The 22,760-nt window shown below is 41.3% G+C and overlaps 1 protein-coding gene across 8 annotated transcripts in view; it reads right to left on the reverse strand.

Annotated features, from left to right (window-relative positions):
- LOC127055509 (rho GTPase-activating protein 7-like) overlaps positions 1–22,760 on the reverse strand; it is a 151,452-nt gene that overhangs the window by 16,304 nt on the left and 112,388 nt on the right. For 2 of the 8 annotated variants that reach the window (XM_050962552.1, XM_050962550.1), the window contains exons 2-8: positions 12,871–12,942; positions 10,543–10,624; positions 9,431–9,494; positions 4,479–5,863; positions 3,868–4,038; positions 2,935–3,094; positions 944–1,142 (exon numbers count right to left, since the gene is read on the reverse strand). In XM_050962552.1, coding sequence (XP_050818509.1) covers positions 944–1,142; positions 2,935–3,094; positions 3,868–4,038; positions 4,479–5,863; positions 9,431–9,494; positions 10,543–10,624; positions 12,871–12,942 — 2,133 coding nt within the window. Of the gene's footprint in view, positions 1–943; positions 1,143–2,934; positions 3,095–3,867; positions 4,039–4,478; positions 5,864–9,430; positions 9,495–10,542; positions 10,625–11,514; positions 11,649–12,870; positions 12,943–13,652; positions 13,869–16,469; positions 16,658–17,485; positions 17,986–19,082; positions 19,202–19,602; positions 19,682–22,760 lie in introns of those variants that run through there. The other 6 variants (XM_050962551.1, XM_050962557.1, XM_050962556.1 and 3 more) reach the window with 6 other exon arrangements.

Genomic DNA, 22,760 nt, shown 5'->3' on the forward strand with positions numbered 1-22,760 from the left:
CAGGAAATAACAAGAAACTAGGACTCCTGTAGTCAGAGCTTTGCCTTGAGGCAGCAGGACACATGTTCCTCATATCAAAGTAAAGTCATGTAATAAAACAAAACTCAAGATTTAATCTTTTTAGAAATCTTGGGCTTATTTAAAGTTTAAACGCCTTTTCCAGGTTACAGAAAAGACTGTCATTAAAAACCCTTGAGGCACCAACATCACATGCCTCCAGAACAAGTTCTTGCTGTATGTCAAAAATGAATTCAGTTAAAAACAAACAATTGGAGACACAACTAATTGAAGCAATTGCAAATGATGTAGTTTGCCTTATGGTTTATTCTTTTAGACAATGTAGATAGGCTGACAGAATAACTAGAAATAGCTGGTATTTCCAGTGAAAATGCCATAGCATTTTGAGTGCTGGTCCTGTGGTAAGAAGTACCTGATCTTAAGGTGCAGTCTTATTGAAATGAACAAGACTAGTTGCATAGTCAGGTGCTCCTCAATGAGAGTACCAGATTATGCCCTAATTTAATACACAGAAACAACCATTTAAAATACAAGTCAGAACACCAACCACAGAGTACTCTTAAAGGGGCGGGGGGGGGAGAGAGAGAGAGACAGTGTGAGTGAGTGTGTGTGTGTGAGAGAGAGAGAAAGAGAAAGAAAGAACACACACAAGGGTGAGGAAAATAGTATTTGTTATATAATCTGAGACCAATATTTTCATATTGATTTTAGAAGCCCATCTTGAGACACGCTGGATTTTATTTGAGAAGTGCTGAGCACCTGCAGCTCCTATTGACTTCAAATGGGCTTAAAGATGCTCAGAACTTCTGAAAAGTCACACTTCCAGCAGCATAACATTGGATTCTCAAAATATGGAGCATACAAAAATCAGGTTACTTTTGGCCTAAATGTCCAAGAAACTCAGAACATTAAAAAAATTACATACACTGATAGATGTGGAGGAAGGATTCACAAAGCTTGCTAGTGAATATAGGCTCAGGAAGATCTCGGAAATACTGCTTTACCATATCTGCCACATCAAACGCTGACTGCCCTTCATACGTTACATTGTTTGGGTCATTTTCATTCATTTCCCTTAAAGAAAGGATCCTAGATTTAACACCTGATTTTCTGAACAGGCCAACCTATTAAGAGAACAGACAGACGTAAGAGCCCAAACTTCAGTCAAAATAAGCAATTTTTCTCCTTAACTCTGACACTGAAGTACTTATGATGGCTGTACATGCACACACTGTACATGCGACATGATTTTGCTCACAGGTACATTAAAATATATCCCTGGCATTGCTCTGAAAAGTCAGCTACTACCAATGCACTCTGATCTCTTTAGATACAGCTTGGAGACTCCCTATTCTCCAGCCAAACCACAGTGGGACTCTTGGTGCATCAGTTAACCCAAGAGTGAGAGAAGTGAGAGTCCTCACTGAAGACTTTTCTTCCTTTTAAATCTATTTGTATTGGCTCTCTCAATTTATATCAACAGGATACGATGTTAACACTAGGTCCGCAAGTGCCAGTGCACTTTGGATGTTATATACAAACCCTTTTCTCTTTAATACACAAGTATGAATTTAAATTGATACCTCGGTAATTGCATTAAGTATGATATCCAATCACAAAGTTTCACATGCCTATTTTTTAGAGTTGGATAAGAACCAGAATTTCCATTTCATGGGAAATATTTCAAATAAGTTAATTTCAGTTTGGAATGAAAATTGAAAATTTTTAAAATTTTCCATGAGACAAAAAATTCTGAAAAATTCAATCTGAATATGTCAAAACATGTCATTTCAACAGTATTTCAATTAATTTTGTTTCAACTTTTATAATATTAAAATATTTAGTGTTATATATTTTAATATATAGTAAAGTTAATGTTTTAATGTAATAAAGCCAAAGCCAAACTACTGAAATGACATGTTTTGACATTGGTACAGAATATATATTCCATTTTTAACAGCAAGATATAGATTTGTACACTAACCCCATAATATGTATTTGGATCATTTTTTCATTTTGCATAATATTTGGTTATATATGTCTACACAAATCTGCAAATTAAACACTGTATGACAGATCTTCCTTTAATATGCACACGATGACATACAAGGCAGCTCCCCAGTTTAGTTTTCAGTGAAGAGAGACTTTATCCCAAATCCAGGACTCACGTAAAATGGTTTTCTAAGTGAACTGAAATCTTTTTTTAAAAACAAAAACCCCACAACCCTCCATGGGTTTACGTTATATGAGAAAAAGATTAATGAAACTAGATTTGTGAATCCAAACAGTTGGAGAGGAATGGAAAACTTCTAACTTTACAAACTTTCCCCATCTTATTACAGAGGTACCGCAGCATATAGTATGTGGCTCATAACTGTGGGCACTAATCTACAACTGCAAATATCTTCAGAGCAGTGGATAAATGTAACTTAGGCACAAAAAGGATGTTAATCACAGCACAACTATATACCATAAAAAGCTACAGCTCAATTCTTAGAGATGTGAAATGAGAATTCCGATGTTGCGATGCTTTCAGACTGTACTGAGCAGACACAAGAGGTGCTACAGGTATTAGATTTTGCTTTTTACCACTAAAATACCACTAAGAGAAGGCAGTTGACCCACATTTGCCAAGTGATCAGAACAGCTGCAGGTGCTATAAGCAAAGAAGGGCAACTAAATTTATACTGGGGTGGAAATAAGGTATCCACAAAAGGAGAATATCCCTATTCTCTGTAGGCTGCCCACTCAAGCCTGTTAAGACACCACTGTTAGAAGCCTTGGTGAGGAAAGAATGTCCTTGAAAGCGTTGACAAAGCAAAAGAGACTGGTCAGCTCTCTAGGGGTTCCAAGTTAAAAACATACATGGAATGAAGTGTCACTCAAGTCATATTTAGGTTTGTTTTATATTTGTACCTGGTCAAGAAAGTGGCTTCTTAAGTACTCCATGGCCTGGATAATGCTCTTTGGAAGCGGATGGCTTGTTCGCTGAACATTTAGCAGTAATGGCACCCCAAATACATTTTTGTCCTTATAGTCAGGGGCTCTGATTTTTCTAATGAACTTTGGAACGGTCCTGAAAACAAAAATAAATACATTCAAACCATTAGCTGCCCTTCCATTCAGGCAGTTTAGAGCAGGGGGCACTGGGGATCTTTCCCCCCCGCCCCACACACACACCCCTCTCTTTATGCTGTGCACATTTAGGAATCATGTGCCACCTTTGTTCCTTCCCTAAATGCTGCAGTCTTATTACACTCATAGCTGCACAAAGAAATCAACACTTAAAAATATAGCAACAACCTAGGCTGTGTGTCTTAAGTCCCTTAAATTAGCAGGGAGCAGCTCCCATAAAGAAATCCTCATTAAAAGCTGAAACTCTTGCAGAATATACTACCATCCTTGTAAGAGTGGCAGGTTCCTCTGCTGTGCCCCTATGTTCAGGTGCTAGAATCCTGCATAAAGATGCAGAATTGTTATTGCTGATCACAATGGCAGGTGAATTTTATTTATTTAAGCTACAACCAGGACAGACGGATTGGAGTGGGTCTCTGTCCCAGACCCTAATTCCCTTTTAGAGAAAAGCCCTATGAACAGGCAAGCTTCGGGAGAAAGTGAACACTGAAGCCTGGACTGTTATTTAAGTTATCAATAATGCCAACTGTACTAAGGGTGAGAATCTGGGTGAAATCCTGGCCCTACTAAAATCAGTAGCAAAACTCCCATTGAGACGGTGGGACCTGGATTTCACTCTAGATGTGCATACTCAGTTCAGAGCAGAGTAAGAGCCATCTGCTTTTGCCAACTGTCATTTTTCCTGAAGTAGAATATGTTAACATAACAACTTACCAGTTCCAGCCCTGTTTACTAGAAGGAGAGTATTTGTCCATTAATGCAGTGAGTTTCAACAAAGCATGTTTCTGTATTCGGTTTAGGTGGGCTGCTGACTGGTTATCAATTTGTACAGAAAGGCTTTCCAAGTTTACAGTCTCCTCTGTAGACCAGTGTCGCCTCTCATGTCTAAGGAATAAACATTATTTAGGTTAAAGGAATGTTCTTATTGCTCATGTCAGGTCTCTGCCTAAAGCAATGGAACACCTATGGAACATTTTGTCCTATCCATCACTTCAAAAGTGACCTTCTGTTTCCAAGCAGATTTTGGTTGCATTTTACATAAAAGGTCTAGTCTATAAGGTACTGCACCAATGTGAAAGGTTCAAATTAGAGAGAGGAATGAGCCACAAAGTTTGGATCTGGATTTATCTCAGTGTTTATGTGGCCATCATCACCCTGATCCATAGCACCTAATACTTGGATCTGGTTGGCTCAGGTTTGACTCTAATTGAAATGGATTTAAAATTTCTCATTGTTTTGAGAAGGTGATTGTGTTTTGTCAGGGAAGTTCTTGGAGGTAGGACAGAAGGAGGAGGGGGAAGTTTATAAAGAAAAATGAAGCTGACCTGTTGGAATGTGATGATGATGATCCCATCTCTGAATTTGATATATATGTCAGTTCTGGGGAATAATGCTCATTGCCATGCTTGCAGTTCTGTTTTCCATCAGCAGCTGGTAGATCTGCCAGTTTCTCTTCTGAATGCTTTTTTATCTCAAGGTGGATTTCTTTAGGGGAAGATGGACATGAAGAGGTTGAGTCGTTCGCAAAATCAGAGTCTCCATCATCTGAGAACTTCTCAGTCCACTGATGGACCAACTTTCTGAGCCCATTGACATGTTCCATAACATTGTCTAGTTCTGAAAAAACGTCATCATCACTAACTTCCGGTGTCTCCATCTTATTAAGATGAACAGGAATGCTGGGCACATTGTCATAGATACTCAGTCTGTTATCTATATATGACAGAGGACTCAGAGGGGTCTCAGACTCCTTAGAACTAGTTCTAATTCTGTTCCGCCTACATCCATGAAAGCTTCCAGTTCTCCAGTTCACAGAAGTATTGTCTGTGGGAGATAAGAAACTGTTTGTAAGTGCTTTGGGGAAAGTCCCAGGCTTATGGCCTTGTGGTACATGAAACATTTGGTTCGCATGCAAATTTATTTCATTTTTGAAGTTTTGCTCAGATACATCATTCCACAGAGAGAGCTTGCTGGAGTCGGAGTCCTCCGCATACACGCCTCCTCGTTTAGCATAGCTCCTGACTTTGATAACAGGACTCGGAGTGCTCACTGTGCTGCTGGTTTCAGACTGGCTGCTGCTGCTGCAAGTGTGGGGAGAACACGAAGAATTCTTTTTCATCTGACTGTCAGATAGGTCACAAATATCTACACAATTAAGGTTCTTCAGCTTCTCTTCGTCCAGTCCCTCCAGAAGAACAGGTTCACCAATAGTGGGTTTGGCCTTTGACTGAGCCGCTCTCTTTACACTGGAACTCCTTATGCGCAGTTTCTCCATTTTCTTTAAAAAGCTCTTCCCCTTTTTTTGTGGTGGCTTATCCAAAAGCTTCTCCTCGCTGATGATGTTTAAGAACTCACTAGGAGAAGGAGAACAACTAAAAGTAGAGTCAGGAGAGGCCAGTTTACTTGAGGAACACCTTGAGGAACTAGTGCTGGTCTCAACATCCTCAAAAGTCTTAGGGAAGCTGATAATGTCACTGTCCCCACTGCTAGTACTGTGAATTGAAGACACATCATGCTTCTCTCCTTGGTCTGAAAAGGATATCTCCTCACTACCAGTGCTCTTAACTCTTGGACTGTCTGGGACTGATGCACTAGACCCATTTCCAGGGAAACCTTCTACGCTCTCCAGGCGAGACCATCTCTGACTGCACCTCTCATAAGCCCATTTGTTACTTATTGCACAAGGTTCATCGTCTTCAGATTCATCACTCTTAAAGTAAAGAAAGTACAGTTCAAGGGGCAAAGTCCAGCAAGTTTTAAAATATCTAAGATGCAATGAAAAAGGAGGTTTAACTTTTTATGCTTATTTTTGCATCACTGTAGTACTTTTAAATTTAGATTTCTACATTGTACCAACATTCTGGCTAAAGCCCTTCAGCATGAGATTTGTTTTGCTTGAGGGGCTTTGGGTAGAGACAACACCTAAGCAGGCTGGAAGCTTTGTTAAAAGAGAATACAACTGACTGGATAATGAAAAATCTGTTTCATGGCAACTTTCAAAGTTTGGTTTCAAAATCTAGTTTCTTTCAACATCGGAACAAAGCCAAAACTCCTGGAAAATGTTAATGAAAGTGAAATTGTGTTGAATTGTCTTTTTTTTTCAGATCAAAACCTGAGCTTTTCTATTAGGGAAGGGGCTAGCTGGGTGAGCAGGTACATGCAGGGAATAGGTGTGTCTGCCTGTCTGTCTCCAAGGTGGTGGAGAGAGCACTGGCTTAGGATGTGAGAGACCCAGGCTCAAGTCCCTGAATCAGACAGAGATGGGACTCAAATGTGGATCTCTCACATCCCAGGCCAGCACCATAGCCACCAGGCTAGAGTGAGAAAGAAAGTCTGGGTGTCTCTCCTATTCCCAAAAAACTCTCAAAAGAGATACGTTTCCACAAAATATATTGGTTTCAACAAAATAGCATATTTTGTTGAAATTTCTTTTAGTCCAAAGTGTCCCAACCAGCTCTAAAAGAGAAATCAAATACTTTCAGGGAGGCACAGGGTGGGATTTCTGGAAGTAGCTAAATAGGGTGACCAGGCATCTGGTTTTCTACTGGAACACATGGTTGAAAAAGGATCCTGGCGGCTCCAGTTAGCACTGCTGACAAGGCCGTTGAACGTCAGGTTGGCGGTGCCATGCAGTGGGGCTGGCAGGGTCCCTGCTAGCCTCTGTGCTGCGTGACTCCCGGGAAGCAGCCAGCATATCCCCCCTGCATCTCCTACACACAGGAGCAGCCAGGGGCTCCGCACGCTGTCCCCGCCCCAAGTGCCATCCCTGAAGCTCTCATTGGCTCAGAACCGCAGCCAATGGGAGCTGTGGGGGCGGCGTTTGCAGATAGGGCTGTACACAGAGCCACCTGGCCGTGTCTCTGTGTAGGAGCCTGGGGGTGGGGGACATGCTGCTGCTTCTGGGATCACCCTCCCACCCTCCAAACCCCTTGGCCCCAGCCTGGAGCACCCTCCTGCACCTGAACCCCCTGCCTCATCCTGGAGCCCCCTCTCATACTCCAAACACCTCGGCTCCACCCCCCGGCTCAGAGCCCCCTCCTACACCCCAAACCCCTCATACCTGGCCCCTCCCAGGGCCGGCACCCCCTCTCACATCCCAACACATTGCCTCAGCCTGGAGCCTCCTCCTGCATTCTGAACTCCTCATTTCTGGCCCCAACCCAGTGCGCCCACACCCCCAGCACACACCAGCCACTTGAGCCAGCCCAGTGAAAATGAGCGAGTAAAGGTGTGGAGAGTGAGCAACAGAGGAAAGAGGGGATGGAGTAAGCAGGGGGCGGGGAAAGTGTGTTCAGTTTTGTGCATGTAGAAAGTTGGCATCCCTATAGCTAAGTGACTTAGGCACACTAGTCCCATTGACTGTCAAGGGGCTTTGAGCTCTTAAGTGCTTTGGAAAAATACATCCGCAGTGCCCACTCTATAACTCTCTCCAGCCACTCATTTGTCTGAAAACAAAAGGAAGTGTCAGTAGCCAAACAAGTTAAAAATGTATCCAAATCAAAGGACAAGCACACTGAGTACAATAAAACAAGTGTGTGTAGGTTCACGTGACTGACAGCGATATACAGAACTTTTCACCTAATAGCATAAGAGAAGCAAAACCTTCCTTAATCAAAATCCCATTCTCATAACGGGCACCTGCATTGGCAGTCTCAAAGGGTTTGTCCACGCTATGGAAAATGGTATGAGCTTTTATAAACATGTTAATTAGCTCTCTTTAAAATCCTACTGCAGAGTGGCAAAACTGTAGTTTTAACCCATGTTAGCTAGGCAAGGGAATCCTAGGCTTTTCCCTATTGTGGGCAAGCCCATGGAGAATAAATTACCCTCTCACTTGAAGAGGGACAAGGTGGGTGAGCAAATATTTATTAGACCAACTTCTACTGGTGAGAGATGCAAGCTTTTCAGCGTAGACTATGTCTACATTGGCAACTGAAAGACAAAACTTGTGTCTTTCAGGAGGTGTTTAAACCGTTTCTCCCAAAAGACAAAAGTTTTGCCGTGACAAGCACCAGCGTGAATAGCGCATTGTAGGCAGGAGCGCTCTGCCGACAACACAAACGTCACTCGGTGGGGGTAGAAGTTTTTTTGTCGGTAGGAGAGACAAACAGCAGATACACTGCGTGACTTTTAGTGACATGGTTGTGGCGACACAGCCAAAAGATGTGTCGCTAAAAGATGTGTAGCATAGACAGCCTTACATGGAGCTCTTCTTCAGGTCTGGGAAATGCATTCACAGTGTTACAGCTAAATACAAGGGGGAACAGATTGTTTAGCATAAGTAGTTAACACATATTTCAAGGGACCATTCAAACTGAAACATCTGATTAACACCTCTCTAGTCACCGAGAAGGGGGCATGGGTAGTTAGCGGGTTATAGACTGTTGTAATAAGTCACAAATCCAGTGTCTCTATTTAAGTCCATGATTTTTAGTGTCTAGCAGAATTATGAATTTAAGCTCCCAGGCTCATCTTTCGAAAACGTTCTGCAGATCTCCTTTGAGAATGAGGACAGAGGTCAGACAGAGTGATCGTTTTGTGAAAAGTGTTCACTCACAGGTGACCTGGTGTTTGTGTCTTATTTTTCTTTGTAAATTAATTCAAGAGCATAGTGATTGTCTCATTTCACCCATACAGTCATTACTGGGTCATTTAGTGCACTAGATGAGGGACACCACCATGTTGTTTTAAGCATGTGCAAGAACTATGGATTTTGAAAGATATGTTGTGTGCGGTGTTCATCATCATAGCAATGGAGCTTTTTCTACAAGTTTTGCATCTGTTGTTCTGGCAAGGTCTGTTGCCACTTGGAGTTGGTGTGTCCTGGTCTAGGGGAGAGCTTGCATCTGATGAGGAGTTTGGAGAGGTTGGGGGATTGTTTGGAGGCCAGAAGAGGAAGTTCGGGCCTGAATAAGAGCTTTGTGTAAGCTCAATAGCTTGTCTCTCTCACCAACCTTGTCTCTCTAATATCCTGGGACCAACATAACAACAACACTGCAGAACCTCACCTATAGATCAGTTGAGATAGAGATACAGAAGCTTGCACTCCTCTGAGCATAAATTTTCAGGCCCTGACTCAGAAGAATCTCCCTAGTCAGGGCAGCACTTAAGCATATGTTGAGTCAGGGCCCCTGTGCAGTCCATTTGTAATGCTTATGAGTATTAAAAATCTATGAGTAAAACGTTCGTCTTACCAGGCAATGACGTGTGCCAAGTTATGCTATTTTTTAAAATGCTTTATTTGGCTAAGTTATGAAATGAAAATTTAAAGACATACCCGCTTTCTCTGACGACTTATTTCCACTTTCTTTGCTGCACACTTGTTCAGTGTATTTAACCGTCTAAGGGGAAAAAAAAAAAAAAAAAAAAAAAGGACTTAAGACCTTAACCCAAATTATTTTCTTGAATAAAAGCAGACTGACATTCTCATAACTGCTCTTGAACTCTTAAAAGCAGTCTGAACTTCTGCCAGTAGTAACTGACTTTCTGCTGTGGGTTCCTGAAATGCCCTCAAACCACCAACCCAGTTCTCCAGTTACATGATGTTGCCTACAGCTAGAGTCCTCCCCTCGCCAAGTCTGAAGAGAGGACTATAACCAATCATTAATAAAAGCTTAAGAAACCTTTGGTGATTGTGAAGGATGCTACATCAATGTAAGACTTTGGCAAAGAAAAAAAAATCTTGGTAAAATTTATGTTTTAAAACATAAGAAAAAAAACGATGGGACTAAAGTAGATCACTAGGGCCTTGGCTACACTGGCGCTTTACAGCGCTGCAACTTTCTCGCTCAGGGGTGTAAGCTAATCCCCATGGGGAGGAGGAGTACTTGCAGCGCTGGGAGACCTCTCTCCCAGCACTGGCGCCGCGACCACATTCGCACTTCAAAGGCTGCAAGTGTAGCCATACCCTAGGACTCTCTCAGGTGTTTGTTTGTTTGTTTGAAATCATTTTGGTGGAACTGCAGAATCAATAAGGCCCCAGACCAGCAAAGCACTTAAGCACATAAGTAATCACTTTGACATCAATGTGAAATGCTGAGATGTAGTTCCAGTAAATAAATAAATAAAAAAAATGACATCAATCTAATGTGATTCTGATGGTGAATGGATTAAGCGATAGCCAAAATAGTATTCCATCTCACTCAGTACACAGAGAAAATAGCTTTGCTATAGAGAAACGCATTCACTTAAGCACTGACTTAACTTTTAAGTAAGGCCATTGGTTTCAATGGGACTTAAGCATTTGCTGAAGAGCTTTCCTGAACTGGGATGTCATCTGTTAAACAAAGGAAAACAACATACTCTCAAAAGGAGTATGTTAAATGCTAAACATAAGCATAATTTTCATGTGTGCTAGGCTGGGGGAAAATTCAAACTAATAATATTTACCTGTAAAGAGAATCAATAGCATCTCGATCTAAAAATTCATGATCTTTCCTCACAGTTTTGATGTCGACAGGAAACTGCATGTCTGTGAATACAAAATATTTATAATTAAGCTTGGAGGGTTTAGATTGTTATCAGTAAAGACTGTTAAACATCAATTTTATCATACATACAAAGCAATGAAAAAATATATCCATCACTATTAATCAAGATTTACAGTTAGGCAAAGTAAGAAAAATGCTGCTTGAGAACTTAAGAGTTTGATTTAAGGCTATTTACTTTGTATATTTTGATACGTGATGAAGACAATTTGTGTTTTAATGGAAATAAGCTTTAACTTTTCTCTTCTCAACAACTCATTTCAACAGTCATTAAATAATTATCTGACCCTTCCATTGCATGACCTCTCCCAATAATTTGCTGCAACTATGAAAATTGAAGATAAAAATTGAAAAAAGCTTAAACACACACAGATATCTCCTGAATTTTTTAAAAAAAAAAAGAAGGAAAAAAATCAAATTCTGCCAACCCTACTTATCTTTTGACAAGGATCATAATATGAACATCTGCAAAGAAGTTAAACAGTACTTGCCATCACATTTCAGTTTAGGCTTGATAAAACTAAATATAAATACACACATGCAAATAACTAAGGACCCAATCCTCCAAGCATTTACATATGCATAATTTTACGCACATGCTCTCAATGGGATTACTCACATGCAGGGCTATCCCTAGATGGGCTGCAATACCTGGGACATAGGCCCCGAGTTTTTAATCTGCCTGGGGTGCTCCCCCCAGACCTCACCCCACTCCACCCTGCTACGTTCCACACCTGCCCCACCCAAGCACACTGGGCTTTCGCTTCTCCCCCCTTGCCCCGCGAACCTCCTGACACCGCGAAACATCTGCTCCACAGCAGGCACTGAGAGGGAGGGGAGGCGCTGATCGGTGGTGCCGGGCCAGTTTGTTTACCTGCTGCATCTGCAGGTTCAGCCGATCGCGGCTCCCACTGGCCGCAGTTCATCACTCCAGGCCAATGGGGGCGGCCGGAAGCGATGGCCAGCACATCCCTCAGCCTGCACAGCTTCCTGCAGACCCCATTGGCCTGGGACACTCTGCTTAAACTTTAGTGAGATCAACAAAACATGCAACACCTGAGTAAAGTCAGTTCTCCAGTTTAAAAGTATGATTCAAGTTCGACAGCCCAGATTTTGAGATCTACCCTCCCAGATCAAGGAGGCTGCTAGTTCCATTGGCAATGTTTTCCTTGGATTCTTTTACTGAGATTGAGATTTAGATATCAAGTGAAGTCAGAACACTGCATTCCATCCTCAGGCTAATTCAGAGAGCATTATACAGTATGATACACTGAGTATCTACACAAACTGTAAGGCTGCATATAAAATGCTAGTTTATATCTACTACCTATTTCAGTCTGACAAAGGATATCATGAGACACCACATTTTAAGGTATATGACTTCCAAGCTCATCTTTGACTATTTGATTTCTCAATCTTAATGTTGCAATCACTGATTTGTTTGCTCGTCTGTTTTAAAGAAAGTGTTGCCAATGATGTTTGTAACTTCCTTGATCGATAGCTATTTGGTTTCATGTCCTCTCAACCCCGCTATCCTAAATCAAAAGTTTAGACTGATAAACAAATATTAAAAAGCATACTTCTAACGTGCAAACATAAAACTGCTCTGTTTTTAAATGTTTATAACTTCAAAATGACAATAATTTTTTCCAAACTTGGCATAAGCCTTATAGCCCAATAACACTATGAGAACAAGCTGAGACTGAACTTACAATCTATTTGAGACATTCCTGATTGGAAGAGTATTCCCTCCCTTTAAAAAGTGGTTCAAACAACTATGTTCAGGCATTTTTGGGAGGGTGGAGAGAGAGCTTGAGTGATTGCTAGGAGTAAAAAACTAAAACATGGAAAATTTCAGCCAAAAAGGAAGGAGACTGAAAAAGTTCTGAGCTGTTAAAAAGTAGGGAAACAAATTCAACCTGAATTGCAATCTCTGCTACCAAAGCGTATTACTTATATTTGCTCCTTTCCCCACACTCATTTTAAAAAAACCTTTACATTGCTGCTCAAACATTAACTTAAGATATACTTTCCATGCGCACAACTCAGCTCCATGTTTTGTTTGTTAAACTGTATCAGATTAAATTTTTATGAACTGGTGACAACAACATGGCTGTGCCTACAGTATATGTGTGGTCAAAGGTACTGGGCTCTGAACGTTTTTATTTTTGTTTTTTTTACAAAGGGATTCCAGTTGGATTTAATATCAGATGTATGGATCATACTGTACCTTCAAATAACTGAGCATATTGGGGGAAACCAGCAGCCCTCAGCCAGTCACAGGCTTCTTTGGCTTCAATTTCTGTAATAAAACAAAACAAAAGACTGACTTTCAGTTGTTAACAAAAAATTTAGAGATCAAGCAATTAGGGTGACTTATTAAATAAGCAAGGTTATTCTGTAAGACGCCACAAAGGTGGATTCCTGAGGACTCCTGCATATGTAAATTCTGCTAGTTTACTATTTAACATGCGTACACGCACACAGTGTATTTATTCCACTGTAGAGTAGATGCAAACATACAAATATGTTGAAAGAGGGGTATATTTGCTATATAGTGTACCAGTCTACATTATCCATTTGTGAAAATCTTGTGCTCTGAAACATCTGTTATACGTTGGAATGAACAAAAAGGGATATATGATACACATGTCCAGTTACTGGTAAAAGATATTAATGCCCAGTCACACATACTGACTCTTAGGCATGACAGAAGGACATATACATAGCAGAGAATACTACTTTATTAGTTAAACTGGAAGACCAGCACACCATTAGTAACATTGAACACCACTTACTAGTTCATAGTAACAAGAATTTGCCCCGGTATAGTACCCATTGGTAGAGTCTTAATATTTTGTTCCTTGTCCACTATCAATTCCACTTGGCAGTTACTTCAGGACAACAGATATCAGGAATCAACTGCTCATTTTATAGCAATTATGGCCCTACTATAACATTCCCACAGGAGCAGAGGCGAAGCATAACCTTACAGAAATACAGAACACTCACCAGATGCCTTAAAAATGTAAACAAGTTTAGTATGTGTTGGAAGAGCACATACCAGCTGCTTCTAAACTGTGCCAATATTGCAAGTTACTGGTGGCTGTTGTGGAGGAGAGGAATCCTGAACTGCACTCTTCTCCTTCCTAGGTACACTTCTAGTTGAGTTATGAGTACAACCAAACTGTCAAGGCTTGTCTGACACACAGATAGTCCCTGTGCATTCTCCTCAAATCTTTAGGAAGAGCTTCTGGCATATTAGACTGAAGGAACAAATTGGTTTGTTAAAATATGTTTTCTAAACAAAAAATGCATTCCATACATTTATGCATAGGAATGCATAGCCTGATTTTACTTGAAATATTCAGCAGTAAGTTACCAGTTTAGTAAGGTGAAGGAATTCATCTATATATTTCTAGTTTTTTCATGAATTTACTGCTTTGCTCCTCCTTCATAAAGTGAATTTTAAATCTCTCAACTCTGAATCTGTTTTATTACTAAGTCAAATAAGCTCAGTTTGATTAATTTAGGAAATCCTATTGCAATGCACACCCAATCAACCATTTTCACCTTCAAGTAAGGAGGTAGGTTGAAATAACATTTGTTTTAAATAGACTGATTCACTTCTCTCCATTTTAAAAAATTTTCACAAAGTTACAGCTTATTTCTATGCCAACTTTAACAGTCTAAATACACCATTGCTGCTGCTCTCATAATACACATTTCAGGTCCAACTGCCCCTAGTTTGCACATAATTTTATCAAAGCATAGCCTTTAACAACAAAATCAGGAACAGATTGATAAATCACATGCACATTCCTAAATGACATACCCACATTAAGTGAAAAGAAGAATAATAAATCTTTAGGCATTATCTTCACTAGGAAAAAAGCTTTGTTCTTAACTCGAGCTGTCTTCACTAGAATTTGACCTTGTGTTAGGTAAGGCCATTTCTAGTTTTCACACAAATCAGCAGGTCAAGGAAACCCTAAGTTCATCATAGTCTTTAACTCAACTTGCTAACTCTGCAAAAAGTAAACTATGCCCTGCCTTGTCTTCATTAGGACTTTAACTCACGTTAATTAAGTTAAGCACATCTTTTTTCAGTGAAGACGGAAGAGTCTACATAGTCCCATAAATGTTAAATAATTTCCCAGGTTAAAGTAACCCAGAGCTTCCTTCTGAAACTACAGCTACATTTCCACTGCGAATTGAATCAAGAAAAACTAATCCAGGAAGGCAGCTTAAAAAATGTTTCCATTAGTAATTTTTCCATCAGCTAATGATCCTGGACACAATGACCTTATCACCCCAGTGGTGGTCCCTTCTGGAACAAGGTCAAGGCAGCTTCGGAAAAGTTGTACTGCTGTCCCTCTATTCTGTAGCTAAATGAACTTCTACCTTCAGGTATTTCAATGCAGCACTGTACACAAAGGTTACAGACACTACAAAGTTCTTTACTTTGGCCTGGTCTACACTACGTGTTTATCTCAAATTTAGCAGTGTTAAACTGAATTAAGCCTGCACCCGTCCACACAACGAAGCTCTTTATTTTGGTATAAAGGGCTCTAATTATTGATATCTGTACTCCTCCCCTTTGAATACCTTCATCTTGGCCTGCTGCCCCTCTGTTACCAGGCTTCTGTACAGGAAGCATCTATACACTCCTTACTCTATATCTGTTCCCATGTTACAGCTTTTGAAACAATCTAGCTGTTATTATTTCACTGATAGAAATGGTTGCCAAAATGCTCTAAAAAGTCGGTGGATGCCACGGACATCCAGGGAAGATTTAGGTGCACCTCTAATGGGAATTAAGATAATTGGAAAATAGAGTCCCAGCTGTTTAGATATGATCTAAGGACATTCCCTATTCTCCCTCCCCAAAAAAACAAAACAAAAAACAAACTGTACCAGTATGATACTAATCAACCTGAGAGGAGGAAATAAACCTCATCAAAAGGAAAATTTGTGTTGACCTACATCAGACTCCTGATGTGCCAGGCTAGTTTGCCGCCTGACAGCAAGGGAATTTAAGACATGCGATGTCTGAAGAGCTATTTTGGCAGCAATGGCATACATATTAAATACCCAATTGATGTTTTCTATGGATGCACACAGAGTGTTCCAACGCCCCCAAAATGTTAACACCTGAAAAAAGGGCAATACTCATGAAGGCATGGCATTGTATTGCACCAACAGTATAGTATCAAACTTGGGCACCAAGTATTAGAGATGTAACAAGGAACTTCTGAATCCTGGTTTAACTGAGCTACTATAATCATGAATATTATTGCTCTGTAAACTAACAGAGTGCTTTAAAAAGTGTAGCTAAAAGCCACAAAAGTTCAGTGAGGACTAAACTGGAGTCTGAGATATCCGTTTATGTAGAGCAGAGCCCATCGCCTTACAAATAGTTATTTAGCCTGTTGAAATGGTCATCCATGTTACTTTTTGATCAGGGAAGCAGCCTAGCCTAGTAGTTTATGCAGAAGAAAGAGACATGAACTCTTGACTTCTAACATCTGCTCTGTCCCGCAGCCACTCTGCCCCTCCCAGTCTCAGTTCTCTCCAACTGTGAAATCAAGGTATGTATTTTACTTAAGTGGTATGGGGATTAATAAATATTTGTACAGTTCTTGTAACAGGTATACAAACTTTGTGTGTTAGCCACTATTGATAACTACCAACCTCACTAAATTATTAGAATTGTTTTTGCCCCTATACTGTTACACAGATACTACAACAGCATCTATCAATAGACTTACTGACCAACTTTTTAAAATAGAGATGCTAGTAAAACACAGGATGATTCTAACTGCTTACTATTTTTTGATGCCAATATAGCTGCTCAGATGCTTGTAGGGAAGGAGTCAGCCCCTCCTAAATAGAAGCAGGAAATGGGAGATCCTTTGAAAAGCTGGCACAGGAGTGACACTCTGAATTCTATTACAATTACATCCTCTTTCTCAGGATTGAGCAGAAGGCAGATTCCTAGAAATCATACAGCATTATCTGTATATGGTATGAAATACCAGAGTTACTCTGACATGGCAACTCCTCCTCGCACATTAAATACACTGTTTGGTTTTATAAATATTTAAGCAGTTGGAAAATTTCCATTTCCTGCAAGCCCCATTAGTTTATCAGAGATTAGAGGCAGCACTTTAAAGTTAGCTGTTTTCTCTTGCGCCAAAGGTGATAGGGTCACTGCCAAATGTTTATGGGAAGCAAAACAAAAATGCATGACCTGTGCCAATTTTCCATATAGGATTGTAATATAGAGTTACGTAGGCAGGTTATCACATAACCAAAATTTAGAAGGGATGATTAGGTCCAAAAACCAAACAAATGCTCACATTAATATGAATGTTCATTTTTTATTAAAATGTCAATGAAGATTTGAATTTAAACATACCCTCTGCAGTGTTTGCTGCCCAAGAACAGCAGCCCTGTGATAGTATAGGAAAAGCAGAAAATGAAACTAACCAGAAAGAGCACATGAAACAAGCTAGTCTAATCTCAGTCTAAAATGATGAATACTTCACCTAAACAAACAGTATGAATGGTGACTAGTACTTTAGAATTTAAAAATACTTTGTTTTAATAATTTATGATATTAGTAACAGTTAAGGATATTTGTTTAAAACTACAGCATATAAATTTATACTTGACAGTATTGCTGTAATATATTGAACATAAAACTCATTCTTAATGTATTGTTTGGGGTTTTTTGGTTTGTTTTGTTTTTAAAAACAGTTGTCCCTCGCTACCATTTCCTGCATTTGAAAACTATAACAACATCTCCATAATCAAGATCAAGGTAAATGCACATCTTTCACCTTCGTGTCACAATGTAGTTTTCCAGTTTTGATGGATGAGAATTAGATGGTGATCAGGGTTTAAGAAAATTGAAGGGGGAGGGTTTTTAAGTCTGAAATTGTTCCAAAACCTTGCAGATGTTGAACATTCCTGCTGTTTGCAGCAACTCCATACCAATTATCCCAGGACTCTCCACTTCAGCAGCACTAAATTGCTTAAGAAATTGCTATGAAAAGTAAGATTTGCTCAACACTCCCAGCTCACCAGGAAGTGTAGCAGCATCTCCTCCTCACTCACAGCAGGTACAAAGGAGAGAACAATTAGTGTAGAATTAATTTTAACTTTACATGATTAGGCTAGGATGCCAATTTGTGAGTCTAGAGAAATAATTCAAAAGAGTTTTGTTCCCTCTTGATCCTTGTGTGACACATGAAGGATTTTTTTCCATAATACAATAATCATACTGTGACAGCAAAAGGCAAGCCTACAAAAAAAATACAGCAAAGCAGATGGCCCTAATACTAATCAGATGCTGCAGCCTCCTTAGGTTACTGGTAATGCTGAATCTATTGTCCTTCTCAGCCACGTCCATCTGCTCCAGAACTGGAGTCAACATGCATGGGACATGTTTGGCAGCTGCAGCAGCCAGATGCCAAACTCCGGAATGCATTGTTCCTACAAGAAATTAGCCTACCCAGCACCTACTAAGCTAACAGGTTCTTCATGAAGCCTCTTGCTTGGTTTCACTGTGGGCTGTGATTCAAGCTGTTGTCTCTGGGGCTGATCCAGGTTGCAGATAAACTTATTAGTCTTTCCTGTCATCCTTGGTCTGTATTCTGTGTTGCATCTGTAAAATTTCTTATCAGTTGTCCATAAACTTCAGCTCCTAGGAAGCCAATTCCCATCTGCACATGTGCGGTGGAAAACACATCCACTGGATTAGATCCACCCAAATCCCAATGTGTTGCCCAGCTGTACATCAAAATCCCAACAGGTATCACAAATCAGATTTCTAGCCTCCGGCAGCACCACAAATGTATTTACAAACACTTGTAGTTCTAACAATAAATTATACCTTACAATCCACTTAACTACTGGATATAATTGTTTCTGGCCATTCACCTCAATTAAAAGTGTATGCCCTCAAACCCTTTCAATAGTTCCTTTTCCCCTAAAAAAGTACATTATGTTTTCTCTGGAGTACTGCTGTCACAATTCAATGTCACTGCCTGCCAGCATATACACTCACCCACATTACAACTCTGTCCTTGGGAGTCAAGTCTTCCAGTATACCCCGGAGACACAACTATTTGCTTTGGCTCAGCTTTGCAATCAATGTCTCAGTTGCAAACTCCCCTGGAACCACATGAATCTGAGCAGCACCTTGTGCACTACCAATGTTAATTGGAGAATCCCTACCAAATATTTAAACCATAATCTCCTGGCAAGGTGAAGGGGGAAATGCCACCCCTCCTAACACATGCCTATTTACTGGTTTTGAATGGAATACACGGGAAGAGTAAGTGTCCTGTTGCAGTTACAAGGAGGAGGTTTGTATTTGTAAGTGAGCTAAAGCGTAGTAGTCACCTAACTGCTCTGTGCCTCAGTTTACCCTACCGCATGTACTGCAGGAGATCCACACTCAGTGAGTTCAAGGTCAAGACAGTCTCTGAAGAATCTAGGCCACTGACTTAGACGCTTTAAAGGCAAGTTGTTTAGCGGCAGAACAACACCAGGGAAAAAGAATACCTACGTTCGCTCACCCGGCCTGGCCACAAGCCCGACTGCAGAAAGTGTTCAGCTAACGGGTGACAAACTGGGGCCACCCCGACCAGCACACTGCCGGGGGGGGGGGGGCTATTCACTCAGGTTAGGAGAAAGACACTCACACACCCCGCGCGCGCCCCACAGCCCTCACCAAGGCAGGTTTCTGCCGCAGAATTACCCCCGCCTGGGTAGGGTGTCGGTCAGAGCCCCCCTAAAGCGCGGGGAGCGGGCGGGCCCGGGTCCGCAGCCAGACGGCAGAGCACCAGTGGCAGCCCCGGCCCGTTGCGGCTCCTGGCGGCTCACCGAGCCGCTAGAGCCCGGGCCCCCATCAGTCTCCCCCTGCGCCTCAGCAGCCGCCCCGCGCACTCACGTGTCACTATCATCCTGCCGGCTCCCCGCGCGGCTCCCGCTCTTCCCAGCCCCTGGCAGCCGGAGCCGCGCGGCGGGAGGGCGGGCGCTGCGCCGCGCCTGCCCGCGGGGCAGGGCCCCTGTGGAGTCCTCCAATCCGGGGCGGCCTGGGCGCCCCAGCACAGCTGGGAAGGAGCCAGCCCGGCCCCGGCGCGCTGCCACTACTGCTGGAGGGGTGCACAGCAGCTGGGCTCGGTCCGTGTGTCCCGGGCTCTCCCCCTCCCCCGAGCCTGGGGGCGGCAGCCTCGCCGGCTCCTGCCCTGAGCCAGGGCACAAAGGGGTGTTAATGAAATTAACTTAGATAATTTTTTTCACATCTTACGTGATTGAGGGCTACAAGGACGCCTGTTACCTACCACTGCTTTGACAGACGGCTGGCACCCATCCCCCCGCCCCTTTCCGGGCTAACTAGAAGCGGAGAATGATTTATCAGTAGGGAGGAGGCCAGAATCTCTTCCCCTCCACTCTGATCCTTGGCCTTCAATGGTCAACAACTCCAGCACGGATTTTTCCCGACTCACTGTGTGATCCTGGGGCGTGCACTATCATTTGTTAAGAGCTGTAACAATTGCTCTTAGGAATTTTTTTCCCTAATAAATTAAAAGTAAGTTTCACTTAAGTAACTAGATGCAGTGCCATGTAGCTATAATACACTAACCAGGAAGGCTGTGCTCAAAAACTGGTACTCTAGTATCCCAGAAAAGCGTGAACCATACCTGAGATATTTACCCCAGTGTGCTGCTTTGATACTATTAGCATAGGACTCCTCCACCTCCAGCCTTTGATGGTTCACTAAATAAATGGCTAAAGACTCAGATTTGTAAAGGTATGTAGGTGTTTCTGAGCTCAGCATTGCAATGCATAACCGATTTAGAAGTTTAAGACCCTTTGATTGTTAATGCAATTTTGACTTCTATTGCTATGCTGAGCATAGCAAAACTACAGTTATTTTAAAAATCAGGGTTGAAGGACCTGCCTATATGGGGAAGTTATTGCAAAATAAGGTAAGGTGTGGATTTAAAGTTCAATAGCTATTCCACATTAGCTCCTAGAATGGATACTCTTATTCCTCACTAAGAGAGTGCCTTCATGCTGTTAATCCTGTGGCTAGTCCCCTGTGTAAACAAACCCTAATAAGTTTTTCAACAGAAAATGAAGTTTCATCAAAAAATGGAAGTGAAATTTCTTGATTCCCTCTGATTTATGGGGCATCAAAAATAATAGTTGCTCCTTAACTTAAGCATACTAGAATATTACCGTACAGCACACATTGCAAAAATTTTTGGGTGGGAGATCAGAGAGAGAGGGCAATACACCAAATACATATTACTACACCTGTGTCCCTGATAGTCAAATCTATTAGTTTTTCCATAGTAACTCCTTATTTTGAGACATTTCTAATGAAAGATTTGTCATAGGCCAAAGTTCATGACACTTAGCAATCTCACATTCTTGCTGACACTAGCTTATTGGTCAAAGAGCTCCTCACAACACTCCTGCAGTCTCAAGAGCCCCAGGCTAGCATCTGAACTACCAGACAGTCTTTCCTCTTACGGGTATTGATAAAGTCACCCTGTGTAATCCACTTGAGCTTATTTGTAAATGGGTTTTGTTGCATAGTACATCAAACTGTACTTAAAAAAGCCTTAAAATCAACAACCATGTTAGTTTACTTAGAAAAGTAGCAACTGTGTATTGTTTGGATGGGAAAACCTTGTGTGAAAGAATATCTCCTTGGTCAGTCAGTTGTCAGTTCTTTAATTGTGTACCTCGTGTAAATGATATCTGAAGAGCGCCAGGGCAACCAGGCATGGCAAGACCTATGAACTGAACTTTACACTGGCATAATAGGCTTTCAGAGGGGGCTTCCCAGTACAGGTGGGAACACACTAGATCTGCTGAAGCTGACACACTAAAAATAGCAGTGTGACTGCAGTGGCACAAGCTAGCCCCAAGTACAACATACTGCCATGGCCACACTGCTATTTTAGAGCACCAGCTCGAGCAGAGCTAACACACATCTGTCTACCTGTGCTGGGAAGTACCCTCCCAAATGTTCAGACATAGTATGTCACATGGGTATCATAATGTAATTTGGCACTCTCTTGATTGTGTGTTAAGTGGATGCAGACAGTTTAATCATCACTTCACACTTCTGATTCCATTTTCTCCAACAGGCTGCTTCTAGAATTAGTATCTAGACTGCATCTGCATTAGAAGTTTTTCCTTAAAATTTCCCATTATTGTTACCAGCAGCGCAGTTGTCTTAATCTCTTTGTTGTCTACTCCTGACTGGAGCTGGCTTACACAATGAGTGCAACACTGGCAGCCTATTGCCACTAGTGTTCCCACTGTTGTTCCAATTGTGGAGCTGCACCTGTGCAATGGTGTAATATTGTCTAGGACACATCAGACTAAAGATTAGAGTGGAGAAGTTTCTATACTTCGTACATTTGAGAGCATTTTGTGTATAATTATTTTGCTGTTTTCCCTTTTTGTGAGGATTTTTCACATAGCAGCAGTAGAGGGAAAATATTGTTTCAAAAAGGAAATGCAATTTTACACCCCACCCCACCCCCCAAAAAAAATTGGTTGCAGGACTAAAGTGCAGGTATAGTACCTGAACCTGCTTTTCTATTTTAAGCAGTCTAGATTTCCAGGTTCATAATGTCCCTTTAACACAACAGACTTCCAATGTGCTGTGCCAAGAGTCCATGAAATAAGGGTCCATACATTATATATTGGCACAATTCATCATAATGCTTCCCATAAACCATAATTTTATGCCCATATGTTAAGGAAGATCAGAGTGCTATAGTACCAATAAGTCTATGGGGGAGAGAGTATAAATACACACACAGAATTTCTGAGGAAGTCACCAACTCAATACAGTTCAGCTGAGGGAAATTTGAACAGCCCAGGCACAAGGCTTTCAAATATGCACCAACATGTACTGAGGCTGGGCGTGATGTACTGATACCCCTCAGTCATTATTAAAGACACAAGTTAATGTGCCACGGAGATTACATTGGGTCCTATTTGAGGTGATATTTGTAATTGCATTGAGATTGCAATACATATGTTAAATGAAAAATGTTTTGGCATTAAAAAGAAAATTAG

The sequence above is a fragment of the Gopherus flavomarginatus genome, chromosome 7, assembly GCF_025201925.1.
Source record: "Gopherus flavomarginatus isolate rGopFla2 chromosome 7, rGopFla2.mat.asm, whole genome shotgun sequence".
In the NCBI taxonomy this organism is placed as follows: domain Eukaryota; kingdom Metazoa; phylum Chordata; order Testudines; family Testudinidae; genus Gopherus; species Gopherus flavomarginatus.